Raw genomic sequence first — 15,676 nt, 5'->3', positions numbered from 1 at the left:
AAAAATACGAGAGCAGGTTGTTAAACATTTACTAGCACGCCACTGGTCTGGGCCCTTGCTAGGTACCAGGGATACCCAGAGAGCAGAACGGGGCCAGCTCCTGTCCTCGTGGAGTTGACATCTAGTGGGAAGCCAGACACCCATCAAACAATTACACGATCATTAATTACCTTCAGCTGTGAGAAGTGCAGGCTCGGTACCTGGAATGAGAGCTTGTGTGAGTGTGGTTTAAGGGCTGTGGAGGGGTGTGTGCTTCAGGGGGTGACTGACCTATGCCAGGTGACCAGAGAAGGGGTCCCCGGAAGAGGCGACATTTAAACAGAGCCCTGAAGGCTTCATAGGAGTTCCGGCAGAGGAGACAGCAGCAGACCAGCTTTCAGGCAGAGAGGGGAGCAGGTACAGCTGATTGGAGATGGTGAGTGGGAGAGGCAGGAGCGCCGGGGAAGTGGTCCCAAGAAGCCCAGGGAAGCGGTGACAGACCGAGGAGAAGCTGGCAAAGTCGGCAGGGCTGGGCCACACAGAGCCTTGTCATGTGAGGAACTTGGGTTTTATCCAGGGAGCCAGTGAAGCGTGTTGAGCAGACAAGGTCCCTGGGCAGATTCAAATGAAAGGCAAAGCAAAGTGGTATTGTCCATCCCCTTCCCATAACTTGGGCTTCTACCACCACTAATGGTATTAAGCAACACCATGAGCCAGGCCTGGGTAATAAAGAGATGGATAGATCTGAACACTGACTTAGGGATTCCCTTCAGGCAGGGCAGGTGGACAGACCCATGCATGGCAGTGCCAGCACAACATGAAGAGTGCTGCATGAACAGTGCACATAGCAAGAGGGGTGTCCAGTCAGGGCAGTGTGGAGGAAGGCAGACTCTGAAGGACCTCCCGCTACAAAACCACTACACCTGAAACAAAACATACTTTTCAATACATCGCTGGCCTCATCAAAAATAAGGGAAATTCCCAAGGCACTTCCATCCAAAAATAAAAGGCCATGAGCCAATACCAGGACAGGAGCAGTGCGTGATAACCAAAGGCAAAAACTGGAGTTTGTCCTGGACACAGATGCTGATATCAGGACCAGTGACAAGGGAGTAAACCTTGGGGTGTGCAAAACGAAGCATCAGAAACTGTGACTCTCTCATTCTTCCAGGGCCTCTCTGACAGGGGTCCCTGCTCCCAGGTATCATCCCCACTCCCTATCTCCTCCCCACCCCAGCAGAAGAAATGTCCATCCTCTCAGGAGGAAAGCATCTCTTATTTAGAACCTAGAGAGTCCCATAATAAGATCAAATATGAGTTCAGCATGCATGAGAATCAGCAGAAACAAACAACAAATTTGGACCCTCCAAGCCCTCTCAGATACAGTAATGATCAATACCAAATACAACATAATATGTATGCAATATTTAAGGAAATGTAAGATTAAATATTTAAGGATATTTAAGGAAATGTAAGACATCATAGACTTGAACAAACAACAAGAGACTATCTGGAAAGACCAGAAGAACTTGAAAAAGAACCAGATAGAAATTTTAGAAATGAAAATATATATATATAGTTGTTAACAAAACAAAATAAAAAAGATGGGTTAAACAGCAGACTAAATAGCTAAAGAGAGAATTTTTAAAATGGAAAATATGTCTAAGGAAATTACCCAGACTGCAATGCAGAGAGATAAGTTGATGAAAACCATGAAGGAGAAATCAGAGCTTTCTGGCCCACTACAATAGCCACTAGCCACATATGGCCATGTAACTTATATTTGGATCAATTAAAATTAAATTAAATTTATAACTCAGTTCCTATGAGCACATTTTTTTTTTTTTTTTTTGCGGTATGCAGGCCTCTCACTGTTGTGGCCTCTCCCGTTGCGGAGCACAGGCTCCAGACACGCAGGCTCAGCAGCCATGGCTCATGGGCCCAGCCGCTCCGTAGCATGTGGGATCCTCCCGGACCAGGGCACAAACCCGTGTCCCCTGCATCGGCAGGCGGACTCTCAACCACTGCGCCACCAGGGAAGCCCCTATGAGCACATTTTAAGTGCTCATAGCCATGTGGCTAACACCTGTCACACTGGACAATGTATATTGCAGGCAGACCTCAAAGATGTCATGGGTTGGGTTTCAGACCACCACAGTAAATACCACAATAAAGTAAGTCACATGAATTTTTTGGTTTCCCAGTGCATATAAATGTTATGTTTACACTGTACTGTACTCTGTTAAGTAAGCAATAGCATTATGTCTAAAAAACAGTGTACATACCTTAATTTAAAAATACTTTATTGCTATCAAATGCTAACCATCAACTGAGCCTTCATCAAGTCGTAATCTTTTTGCAATAGTAACATAAAAGATCACTGATCACAGGTCACCATAACAAATGTAATAATGAAAATGTTTGGAATATTATGAGAATTGCCAAAATCTGACACAGAGACATGAAGGGAGCAAATGCTATTGGAAAAATGGTGCTGATAGACTTGCTTGACGCAAGGTTACCACAAACCTTCAATTTGTAAAAAAAAAATCAGTATCTGCAAGTACAATAAAATGAAGTGCAATAAAAAAAAAGGTATGCCTATATACACATCCATTATCACAGAAAGTTCTATTGGACAGCACTAGGTTATAAGATAGGGAAGAAAGTCTAACCTCAGAAGGAGAGCAAACAGAGAATGGAGAAGAGGTAATGGTTGAGAATATTCCAAAAATGAACCCACAGATGCAGGAAGCACAATTTATATCAATCAGGATAAATAAAAAGAAAGCTACCTCTAGCCACATCATAATGAAACTGAACACCAAAGACAAAGAGAAACTCTGAAGAGTACCTAACAAAAAAACAATCAGACTGGAGCTGACTTCTCATTAGTGAAAAGGAGAGAGAGAGAGTGGAGCAATGTTTTCCAGTGCAAAGAGAAAAAAAAAAAACTGTCAGCCTAAAACTATGTACCCAGCAAAGCTCTTTAAGAACAAGGATGACATATAGACTTTTTTCAGATAAACAAAAGTCATAAAAGCTTACCACCAAAATAATCTTTATGGAGGAATTTTTAAATCATGTTCTTCAGGAATAAGAAAAGTTATCCTAGAAGTGAGGTCTGAGACACTAGAAGAAATGATGAACAAAGAAACTGGTAAACATGTAGGTAAATTGTTTTAAGCAAATATTACCAGTATAAAGTAATCATGATGACAATGTCTAAATTGTAGGACTTTTTTTTAAAGGATGGAATTAAAATACTGGACATGATAGAGTGTAAGTCAGGAAGAGTGATCAGAAGTGATATGTTTTAGGGCCTTCACTGGTGGCGCAGTGGTTATGAATCCACCTGCCAATGCAGGGGACACAGGTTCGATCCCTGGTCTGGGAAGATCCCACATGCCGCAGAGCAACTAAGCCCGTGCACCACAACTACTGAGCCTGCGCTCTAGAGCCCGCGAGCCACAACTACTGAAGCCCACGTGCCTAGAGACCATGCTCTGCAACAAGAGAATCCACTGCAACAAGAAGCCCACGCACCACAACGAAGAGTAGCCCCCACTCACCACAACCAGAGAAAGCCCGCATGCAGCAGTGAAGACCCAACACAGCCAAAAATAATAAATAAATAAATAAATTTATTTTATTTTTTAAAAAAGAAGTAATATGTGTTAAATAACTCTTACTATTTAGGAGAGGGCATTAAGATATTGATAACCCCAGGTTTTAAGTTAAATATGCATAGTACATCTCAAAGAGTAATCATTAAAGAAGGTTCTAGAACTTCAGCATACATCAGAATCACCTGGGGGCCAGGAGATCTGGGGTGGGCATCTAGAATTTTCACTTCCAACAAATTCCCAGGTGTTGCTGCTGCTACTGGCCCAGGGACCACACTTAGAGAACTACTGAACCAAAAACAGAGAAATAGGGTGCTTCACTTCCAAACAAACAGAGGGGGTGAAATGGAATGAAAAAACAAAAATCTTCCATCCAGACTAGCTCTGCCCAGTAAAATATAATGTAAGCCACATATGTGGTTTCAGATTTTCTGGTAGATGCACTAAGAAGTAAAAAGAAACAGGTGAAGTGAGTCGTAGTAATGTATATTTTTTAACTCAATATACCCAAAATATTATCATTTCAATATGTGACCAATATAAAAATTATTAATGAGATATTTTACATCTTTTTTTGTACAAAGTCTTCAAAATCCAGGGTTTATTTTATACCGTGGACCCTTCTCAATGGGGACTAACCACACTGCAAATGCTCAGTGGCCACATGTGGCTTGTGACTACTACACTGGACAGAGTGGGTCTAGACCGTGAGGGACATGAGCCTGCAGAGGACAGAGATCCCGCTCAATCACTGAGCACACACTGTATGCCAGACACCGGGCTGAGCACTTTGTCCACATCATACATCATCTCCTTTCATCCCCACACAGACCTGTGAGATTAGCATTATCATCACCCCATTTCACAGATGGGGAAAGCGAGGCTGAGAAAACTGAAAACACTTCCCCAGGATCATCTGGCTGGTAAGCAGCAGAGCTGGGCTTCACACCAAGGTCTCTCACAGTCCATTGCCACCTCGGAACCTCAGGGTTTCTGTAAAGGATTTTCTGTAACAGGCCAGATAGTAAACATTTTAGGCTTTTGGGACCAATCTGTCACAACTACTCAGCTCTGCTATTGTAACAGGAAAGCAGCCTTAGACAATGTGTAAACAAATGAGCATGGCTGTGTCCCAATAAAATTTTATCAAGGGAAACAGGTAGAGGGCTGGATTTGGCCCTTGGGCTGTAGTTTGCCAACCCCTGTGCTAGACTAGCACAGCTGCCTCTGTAGGCCCAGTATGAGGGAGAACTCAATGACTAATTGCTGAGGTTCTGCGGTACATGCGTGTCGGGGGTGGTTGGGGGGGTGAGACCCTCTCCTTCCAGAATCACCACGGCCCTCCTGGTGTCCGGAAGGATCCAGAGTGGCTGCTTGCTGCTGGTACTGCCTCAGAGTCTGCCAGGGGCTCGGTCAGCCCCTCTAACGACCCAGCCTCCTCTGAGCTCCTGGCCGTAAACATGAGTTATTCCCACTCTCAGGGCTGAGACAGAGGGGAAATAAAAGCCAGGACCGATGGGATCCCAGACATGAAATCTGGCACCATAATGCCTACATTTTGGAAATTGCCTTTAATTAACGGTTTATGGCCGCAAAGACTCCCCCCACCCTCCATCCTTCTGCAGCATCTTCTCCTTTGCGTTCAAGTCCTGGGGGTCGGGGCGGGGAGGGGTGAAAGAGGTGGGCTGGTGAGTAGCTGTCTTTTCTCAGAACCCAAAATGTGTGGTTTGCTCATATGAACCCAGCTTGGCCTCTGGCATTCCTCGAGCCTGGACTCCATAAACAACGTGAACTGAAAAGCCAGCTCCCCGCACAGGCCCGAGGCCAGTTAGCTATAGAATAACCTGCACACACTCACAAAGACACACCAAGCTCAGGAAAACACATACTCACGAGTGTGTACACACACACACACCGGAAGTCTGCTTTTTCTCTTTGTCCACTTATCTGTCATTCCCTCTCTACTCAGTCTCTCCAGCCTGTTTATCTTCTTGTTTTTGTGTCCCTGTAACACTATTTCTTCCTGAAGGTTTGCTCTTTGAGTCTCTCTTTCATTCTCTCTCTCTCCTGTCTTTCCCCATCCTACGCCCCTTGATCTCCCTTACTGGGGACATATAGCCAAGCACCGCAAACACACCCTTAGCCCCCACCTTGGCACCGAATCCACAAATTCGCCCCTTCCCTCACAGGTGCCCCCTCCCAGCCAGGCCGGAGTCTGACTGGGACGGTGAACTTCTGCCCAGGTGGGCTTGACAACAGGTGGGACTGGGTTCCCTCCCTAAGCACCTGAACTGAACTCAAATCACATTTCATCCCAGGAATGCAGGGAGGGACTGAGGCAATGACCGCTAAATTCTAGGTGTAGCCAAAAACATTGTCCAAGCCCCAGGGGAGAAGCCCTTTATTACCAATAACAGTCACGCTTGACTGAGTGCCTACTAGGGCTTCACATTCAGAATTTACAATAGTCATGCTAACCTAGGTGGTAGATATTATTATTGAATATTATTCCCATTTTATAGATGGGAAAACTGAGGCTTCAAGAGGTAAAGGAATTTGCCTAAAGCCAAAGTCTATTCAACTCCAAAGCCTGGTCTCTTCCCACAGGGCTGGTCCAAATGGACAACATGCGCTGTGTCTTGAGATTTGGGGTAACCAGATTCAGCCACACATGGTCTCTCATCTTCCCAGAATCATGAAACAGAGACAGGACTCCACTACAGGAATAAGGCAGAGGTTCTCAGCTCTCTCCAAGCTAAGAAGGACACCCTGTTTGGGTGCCAGTGGTCAACACCTGTAGGACCCAATCAGAAAGGCTTCCCTGCCAGCCAAGCCTGTCCTTGGGAGCACGGTTCCAGCAGGAGGGGACACCTAGGCTGAGGTCTGTGCCCTAGCCAGGCAGCTAGCTCTCTTACCAGGCGAGGTCTTGGAGCCCCCAGGCAGGGCTGCAGAGGCAGCCGCTGTTTCCGCATTCCGGGGCACCATGGCAACACGTGTGCTCAGATTGGCGACCTGAACATAGTCTGTGCCATCTGCTGTTTTCCGGGCTGTGGGGTGCGGGGTCGCCTTCCGTCCACCTGAGAAGGGAAATATAATGATGCTGCAGTGACCTCTCACCCCTACCCATCCAGTATAGATAGGCCCCATCACCCCCACTGTCACTGAGTCTGCAGGGCAGCCCAGAGAAGGAGGCAGAAGGCCGGGAGCAGCATCATGACAACTTGCAGGGGTGGAAACTGAGGCACGAGGCACCATCTCTGTCCACCCAGAGTTAGATCGCTCTGCCCAGTGCCCTGCTGGACTGGGGGTGGCATCTTTCAGGCCGGGTGACTGTGGGCCCCGAAGGGCTCTTGGCTGGGCAGTTAGAGGCCCCCAAGCGTTGGGGAGAAAGGTTTCAGTGGACCTGGGATGAAGGAGAAGTGTGTGGCCACCAAGCTGGTATAGCCATTTCCCAAGAGTCATCCAAGGTGTTTCAACAGAGGGAGGCAAGGGAATTGGGGGAAGGGGCTTTGTGACTTGAAAAAGTAAGATTTCTAGGCTGTGTTTTTTTTTCAATTTCAAAAATAATATAGTCAATGCAGAAAACTTGGGAAATAGAAAAACATGCACACACACTATCACACTCACAAGTGCACACTCACACACACACACACATTCATGCACAATTACCCATCACCCCTTTCCAGAGATAAAGACTTTTAACATTTACCTAGTATATGTAATATACTATATGTATATGTAATGGTATATGTAATATACCACCTAGTACAATGTAATATATTACATATATATGTATATATGTAATATACATAATTATATTATACATTATATATAGTCATATATTTTTTTAATGTGGTTGGGATTACATCGTACGTGCTATCTTGTACTGTGCTTCTACACTTGACAATAGATTGTGAACATTTTCCCATGTCAAAACTATTCTCCTGGGCTTCCCTGGTGGCGCAGTGGTTGAGGGTCCGGCTGCCGATGCAGGGGACACGGGTTCATGCCCCGGTCCGGGAAGATCCCACATGCCGCGGAGCGGCTGGGCCCGTGAGCCATGGCCGCTGAGCCTGCGCGTCCGGAGCCTGTGCTCCGCAACGGGAGGGGCCACAGCAGTGAGAGGCCCGCGTACCGCAAAAAAAAAAAAAAAAAAAAAAACCTATTCTCCTGTGACAGATTTTTAAATTAATTGCTTATATTCCAACATATGAATGGAGCATCATTCATTCAAACTCCCATCCATAACCATTTATACTGCTTCCTAATTTTTTAATTTTTCCAATTTTTTCATTATAAACTTATACATGTTTATTATGGAACTTTGATGATACCCAGAGTTATAGCAAGAGGGAAATAACCTCAGACTTCCAAACTCAGTAACGATAACATTTTTGTGTTCTCCATACCCATTGTTTTACTATATATACAATATAATATAGGGTCATTTCAAATCAGGCTTATTTTTTAATACTTGTCATCTCTCACGGTATGGAGTTTATCCATTTGGGTTTTCATTTAACCCTGCTTTAGAGAAAGATTCTTTTCCCTTCTCGGTTGACTCTTCACCACCTGAACTTGGTATATTTATCAAGTGTTGACGCAGCTGACCATGGATTCAGGAATGGGGTTGGAAAATGCTGGTGGAGAGACGTTTTTGTCTGTGAGGGCCACTCCAGAAACAGGCTTCGGTGTGTTAAGGAACAGAGCGGGGGCTCCATTTATCCTAAAAATATAAATCACCCAGTTGCCCGAAGATGGCTGCCTTGGCGCTGTTTACAATAGTGAAAAATGAGGGACAGCCCAGGCCCATCAACAGGCAGCGGGTGAAATAGACTCAGAGCATCCCTTTGATGAATCCTGTGCCGTCTCTGCTGAGACGGAAGGGCGTCCTCCGTCGTGTAAATGAGAACAGCATATTACAAAACGGAACACATCATGTAAACGTGGGGACCTGTGTTTGTTTGTAAGCCTAGGCATTTGTGTATCCCAAAGACCATTTAACTAAATACTAGCAGCTGCTGTCTCTGGGTAGCGTAGGATTTGGGGTGATTTTCACTTTCTATTTTACTTTTATTCTTTTCTGGATTAAGTTTTTAAAATTCTTTTCTTTCAGAGGGCACAGATTACTTTGGACTGGGGGAGGGGCAGCAAAACAAAACAAAAGCCGTTTGGATTCTGAAAAGAAGAAATGCGTGGGGGGAAAGACATCCCTGCCCACCCCCTGCATCCGCTGGGGTGCAGACTCAGGGGGCACAGCCTGCCCAGTCCCTGCCCCCTGCAGCCCTTGCCCTGCCCCTCACCCCACTCCCCAGCACGGCCCTGTGTGCTTGTGTGTTGCAGACTCGGACAGCCAGTGCAGCCCCACGCGACAGAGCCTCAGCCTGTCGGAGGGCGAGGAGCAGACAGACCGGCTGCAGCAGGTGGAGCTGGTCAGGACCACGCCCATGTCGCACTGGAAGGCCGGCACCGTCCAAGCCTGGCTGGAGGTGGTCATGGCCATGCCCATGTACGTCAAGGCCTGTGCGGAGAACGTCAAGAGTGGGAAGGTAGGGCACCTGCCGGACCCCCGTGGGAACGCCCCCCTCCACCATCCCATCCTCTGGGTTAGAGGAGCTGGCTGAACTGGGTTCAGGCTCCAGTAAACCACTGTGTCTCTCCGACAAGGCACACAGCCCTTCTGAGCCTCAGCCTCCCTGTCTTTAAAATGGGACTAACCTTCCCTTACCTGGCTGGAGGGACGCAGGGCAGGACTAGTGGGCCCTTTCAACCAGGTCAGCGGTCCCACCGCCTGGCCTCCTGGAGCAGTGGCTGGAGGCGAGGCGGCTGCAGAGACGTTCCCGGGGCCGTGCGCCCACTGAGGGGAGGGGTGCCTTGGGTCCCCGGCCCCACGCCTCCCTTCCAGCGCTCAGTCCCCACCTGCCCGGCGCAGGTGCTGCTGAGCCTGAGTGACGAGGACCTAGAGCTGGGCCTGGGCGTGTGCAGCTCCCTGCACCGGCGCAAGCTCCGGCTGGCCATCGAGGACTACCGGGACGCCGAGGCGGGCAGGAGGTAAGCCGGCGCCTGGGCCCCCGCGGGGGGGCGGGGGGGGGGGAAGAGAGCCCACGCGAGACCTCACCTCCTCGGGCTGGAGCGGGCGCTGTGAGCTGGGCCAGGCGGGAGGAGTGCCAGGGCCCGGGACGCCACAGGGCAGGGGCCCGAGCACAGCCTAGCCCCACTCTGGGCCGGCCCTCCCCCTAGAAAGATGGAGAACAAACTCAGTGAGGCCGCAAATGCCCTATGATCTCCCCGGTGCAGGAGTCAGGGGGCTTCACGCCCCCCAGAACTCCTCTGTCTGGGAGGTGGGGCAGCCCCAGTGGATCTGGGGAATTTGACCCAAATGTGTGTTCTGCCTACTCCCACCTCAAAGCCCAGCTCTTACCATTCCAGGCAAGAGCCTAAAGCAGGGAGGAAGAGAAGAAATGGGCCTGGTTTGGGGCCTGGTGGGAGGGGGCATCTATCGGCAAGCGCACCTGGGAATGGCTGAAGATGGCCCATCAGCTGTGTCCCCAGCACGGCCGCCCTGCCCCCATTGCTCATTACCCCCCCAACCCCCCTCCTGCCTGCCTCTCTCCTGACCTTTGTGAGCAGGACTTATTGGGGAGCCCCTCTTTCACCAAGCAGCTCCAGGGAAAAGGGAAGAACCCCTCCCCCAAGTCCTCAGAGTGCAGGAGGGGGGAGAGAAGTAGCTGGTAAACCTGACACTATCGGTTTTGCATGATTATCTCCTTCACTGGTTTCCCCAGCATTTTTGTGCAGTTAATTAATCAAACCTGGTGGTGTGTGCGATTTATTATTTGCGGAAGCAGCTTTGTGGATTAAAAAAAAGAGGGGGCTGGAGGTAGGAAAGAAGGCTGGTTTAGAAGCAGGCAAAGCAAATTCCTGGGTGTCCCGGAGAGTGATTCCGAGGTGACAGGAAATAGAGATGAGATGGGATCAGAAACTCAGGCAGCAGCTCACAACGAGCAAAGCCAGAAGGGGCTGGGCCCTGTCTGCAGGTCTCCTAGAGGGCAGGGCTGGGGTGGGGGAGGGGTGGAGGAGTGGAGAGTTGGGGGCAGGGGAGAGCAGGGCAGGGGCTTGCAATCCAGCTGAGCTTCCCCTCCTGGGGGTCCCACAAGCACCTCACACTCACCACCCACCCCTACCCAGTGCCTTCCCCCAGTCCCCCAAAGCTCACCATCCTGGGCCATCCAGGCTAGAAACGCCTCCCAACCCCTCCCATTCCCAACATGATCACGGTTACTTGAACAGGGTGGGGCTGCCCACCTCACCTCTCAAAAATGTGGGATCGCTGCCCAAGTTCCCCCCAAATTCAGCAGACCCTTCAGAACCTCGTAGCGCCTGGAAAGGGACGGATTCAACTCAGCAGCAAGATGTGAACGGATTTTGAAAACTTATGAGAGCCATAAGCAGGACTGTTTCCAAAACCACAGCCTGGGCATTAGACGCCCAGGGCCTCCTAGAGCAGGGACGGCTCCATTCCCTAAGGAATCCTGGCCTGTCTCTAACTTGCCCTGTGACCTTGCCCTCTGTGGGACTTGGTTTCTCCACCTGTGAAGTAAAGGGGGTTAAATCAGGATAGTGGCTCTTTAACTGTGCGAGATCATGGCCCCTTTGAGAATCTAATAAGAGCTTCCGAAACTTGCCCCAGAATACACAAAACTTCACAGCTTTGCATTCTGGGACTCTCTGACCCACCTGCGGAACTTTGAGGGGGCTGTGAATCTAGGATAAGAACCCCAGTGAGGTCATCTTTGAGAATACATCCTGTGTGACTCTGGGCATGACATTGCCTTCTCTGGGCCTGGCTCCCCTTACTTCTAAAATCCTGACAACAAAATCTGCCAACCCCTGACAACCTGACCATCACTTTATGGACATGATTTTATTTGACCATCACAATATCAGGGCAGGATAGACATTCTTACCCCCATTTTAAAGGTGGAAAAAGTGAGGCCAGAGAAATAATAGACACAAAGTCACACTACAAAAGATCTGACTTCAAAGTCAATTCCCTTTCCACTCTCCCAAGTTGCCTTTGTGTTCAAAACATCAACGATGGAGCTCCTGCTACTATTATTTCTGGAACACTGAATGCATCCCAGACCCTGTGCTAAGGACTTTACCTTCTCTTATCACTTTTAGCCCAGGAGGCAAGTAGGAGTAGCCCCATTTTACAGAAGAGGAAACCGAGGTACAGAGGCACGAGGTCTTTCATCTAAGGCTGATGGAGCTAGAGTGGCCTCATGTTTTCTGTGCTGAATAATGACCCAGATGACATTGAAATTCTGTGCCCAAACTCGGATTTCAGGATCTAATTTGGTCCCAGTTTGAGGAGGGGGCAGTGTCAAATTTTCTAAAATGTTTGAATTACTTTTAAAATCATTCTGTTTTGTTCACCTCCGGCGCTTACAGTGGCTCACACCAACAGCTGGGAGAGTGTTGCCAAGCTGAGGCCCCATGGGGACAACTTTAATGGAAAGAGAACCATTTGGAAGGGCAGGAGTGCATTAATTGTCAGCATGCCGAGGGATACTGCTGATTATAAATGGGTCCCCTCCCACCCCACACCCCACGTCTGGTTGCACCATTGATTCGCTGAGCAGACCCTTCCTTCAGATGGAAAAGAAGTCTTCTGGTCTCCATCAAAGGCCCAACAGCATCTGATTCAGAGACCGTGAGATTCAGCCCCTTTCCCAGGGAAGAGAGCAACGACGGCTGGGCCTGGGAAGAGTCCATCTGAAGTGACGAGGCTGGAGCGGGTCACCCAGGCACCTTCTCATCCCAGAAGGGAGCTTGTCTTGGGCCAGAAGGTTCCAGCTCAGGAGCTGGGTGCTGGGCAGCCTCTGGGAAGCCTGGGGCCGGTGCCCCCCTCGCCCAGCCTTGCCCTGTCTTCCTTGCACTGGACTCTAAACCAGAAGCTGTTGGGCATTAGCTCTGAGCCAGGTGGGGAGCCTGGGCATTTGTAGACATGCCACACCCGGTCCTGCCCTCCAGGAGCTGATGGTCCGGTGGACAGCTGGCCGGACGAGCAGCAATTACCCAGTGTGACAAATGTGAGGACTCTGAAGAGGCTCTGGACACAAGGAGGGTCTTGACCTAGCACAGGGGTCCCGGAAGGCTTTGGGGAGAGCCATAGCTCAACACAGTCTTGCAGGAGTTAAGCAGGTGAAGAGCGTAGGGTGGAGAACAGCCCAAGAGGCCGGGAGGCCCTGGCCCTTGGGGGCAGACCCAGTGGTTCTGGGTGGCCGAGGGGCGGGAGGAGGGAAGCGAAGCTGGGAGCCCACCTTTCTGCCCTCAGTCCTTCCCATGATACGTCTGCTACGCATTCGGCACTAGGCTGACTCGGAGCCTAGAGACCACAGTCCCTGGGCGCAGATAATTCATTTGTTAAGTTCCATGTGTGATGGGTGCTGTGAAGGGAATTGTTAGAGGCAGAGCAGCTGTTCAGGGGGCAAGTTCAGACAGCACAGTCAGAGGCAGCCTCTGCAAGGTGGGAGCTGACACCTGGGCAGGGAGGGGAGGAGAGGGGAGGGGAGAACCTGGGCAGGGCTGGAAGGAAATGGGTGCCGGGCGAGGCGGGGACCCCCACCACCCGAGGAGCAAAAACCTCAGGGCATCCCGGAAGTGCTTCCAGCCCAAGCCCAGTGGGAGGGGGAGCCCGGACCTGTGAGGTCACCCCGAGGACTTCCGATTTCAGATTTTATCCCTGCAAAGGGGCGCCACAGGAGAGTTTCCTTGTTCTATTTTATTCACATCTGCTCTGTTCTTTTTTCCCTCTTTTACTGGCTTTTTATTGAGTGTTCCCACTCCTGGCTTATGAGCTATACCTTTTTGTGATATTTTTAATTATTGCTCTATAGTTTACAGCACACAGAAAGCTTAACACGATCTTCAAATAATATTATACAACTTTGTGTGTAGTGTAACATGCTTTTTCCTCCTTCCTTTGTACTATGTCTCTATATATACATATATATATATATCCTCCATAATTCATGGTTATTATTTTTCTTTTAAACTGGCCATTATCTTTTTTTTTTTTTTTTTTTCCTTTGCGGTACGCGGGCCTCTCGCTGTTGTGGCCTCTCCCATTGCGGGACGCGCAGGCTCAGCGGCCATGGCTCACGGGCCTAGTCGCTCTGCGGCATGTGGGATCTTCCCGGACCGGGGCATGAACCCGTGCCCCTGCATCAGCAGGCGGACTCTCAACCACTGCGCCACCAGGGAAGCCCCCTCCCAATCACTCTTTTCATCTTGTAAAACTGAAACTGTACCCATTAACGCTAACTCTCCATTCTCCCCTCCCCCCAGGATACCTGCATCAACCATTCTACTTTCTCTAGGAATCTGACTACCCTAAGTTCCTCACATAAGTGGAATCACAGAGTATTTGTCTTTTTGTGACTGGCTTATTTCACTTAGCGTAATGTCCTCAAGATTCATCCATGTTGTAGCATATGAGAGAATTTCCTTTTTAAGGCTGAAAAATATTCCCTTTTATGTATGTGGCCCCTTTTGCTTATCTGTTCATCCATCAGTGGACACTTTGGTTGTTTCTACATTTTAGCTCTTGTGCATATTGCTGCAATGAACCTGGATGTACAAATATCTCTTCAAGACCCTGATTTCAATACTTCGGGATATATATTCAGAAGTGGAATTGCCGCATCATACGATCATTCTATTTTTCATCTTCTGAGGAACAGTCCTACTGTTTTCCACAGCAGCTCTACCATTGTACATCCTCACCAACAGTGCACAAGGGTTCCAATTTCTCCACCTCCTTGCCAACACTTGTTTTCTGGGTTTTTGACAGTAGTCATCCTAATGGGCATGGAGTGGTATTTTATCACAGTTTTGATTTGCATTTCCCTCACGATTAGTGATATTGAGCATCTTTTCATGGGCCTATTAGCCATTCTTTTTTTAAAAATTTTTTTAAAATTTATTTATTTTTTTAACATCTTTATTGGGGTATAATTGCTTTACAATGGTGTGTTAGTTTCTGCTTTATAACAAAGTGAATCAGTTATACATGTACATATGTTCCCATATCTCTTCCCTCTTGCGTCTCCCTCCCTCCCACCGTCCCTATCCCACCGTCCCTATCCCACCCCTCCAGGCGGTCACAAAGCACCGAGCTGATCTCCCTGTGCTATGCCTATTAGCCATTCTTATGTCTTCTTTGGAGAAATGTTTATTCAAGTCCTTTGCCCATTTCTGAATCGGGTTGTTTGTCTGTTTTGTTGAGTTTTAGGAGTTCTCTTTATTCTTTTGTGTAGTCCAAATTTCCATGTGGTTATTATTTTCTTTCCTCTCGAAGAAATCCCTTTTACATTTCTTGTAGTTCTTTCCTCTGATGATGAATTCTTTCAATTTTGCTAAAAATCCTCTGTGCTCTACCTTTTCACCCCTCCCTCTCCTCCAAACCCTGGAAAGCACTGGTCTTTTTGCTGTCTCCGTAGTTTTGCCTTTTCCAGGATGTCATATAGTTGAAATCATACAGTATGTAGCCTTTTCAGATTGGCTTCTTTCACTTAGTAATATGCACTGAAGATTCCTCTAAGACGGGGTTTTAAGTAGAAGAGTGACATGATCTGATGGATGTATTTAAAAGCTGCCATCTGGCAGCCACGGGGAAAGTGGATTAGAAGGGGCAAGGGGTGGGGGGGGGGGGAGTCAGGAGGCAGCTGCAGAAATCTATGCCAGAGGTGGCCATGGCTTGACCCCAGAAAACGAAACAAGGGGACGGACACACTGACCAGAGTGATTGATAGATGGACAGAGTGAGGGAGGGGAGAGGCAAGTGAGGATGGGGAGATGGGAGAGAGGACCGGCATTTCATTTGGAGCCTGTTAAATTTGAGATGCCCGTGCCAGGAGGAGAGGTCAAGAGGGCAGCTGGTTAGAATCCGGGGCTCAGAAGAGGCGAGTGAGGAGAGATGTGAACTTGCAAGTCCCTGTTAACAGATGTGATCCAGAGCCCTGGAAATTGGAGGTCAGCCCCAGACGGGAGAGTGTAGGGGTGGT

General features: G+C 48.7%; 1 protein-coding gene across 3 annotated transcripts in view; it reads left to right on the top strand.

The window, feature by feature from the left end:
- Nucleotides 1-15,676, top strand: part of KAZN (kazrin, periplakin interacting protein) — a gene marked incomplete at its 3' end in the record, with an annotated part of 459,901 nt that overhangs the window by 430,875 nt on the left and 13,350 nt on the right. For all 3 annotated transcript variants that reach the window (XM_082865287.1, XM_082865285.1, XM_082865286.1), the window contains exons 9-10: nucleotides 8,949-9,154; nucleotides 9,538-9,656. In XM_082865287.1, coding sequence (XP_082721413.1) covers nucleotides 8,949-9,154; nucleotides 9,538-9,656 — 325 coding nt within the window. The remainder of the gene's footprint in view (nucleotides 1-8,948; nucleotides 9,155-9,537; nucleotides 9,657-15,676) is intronic.

This window comes from Leucopleurus acutus (genome assembly GCF_964270905.1).
Source record: "Leucopleurus acutus genome assembly, chromosome: 2".
Taxonomy (NCBI): Eukaryota; Metazoa; Chordata; class Mammalia; order Artiodactyla; family Delphinidae; genus Leucopleurus; species Leucopleurus acutus.
The sequence above is the reverse complement of the archived record's forward strand: the minus strand, read 5'-3'. Positions and strand labels throughout refer to the sequence as shown.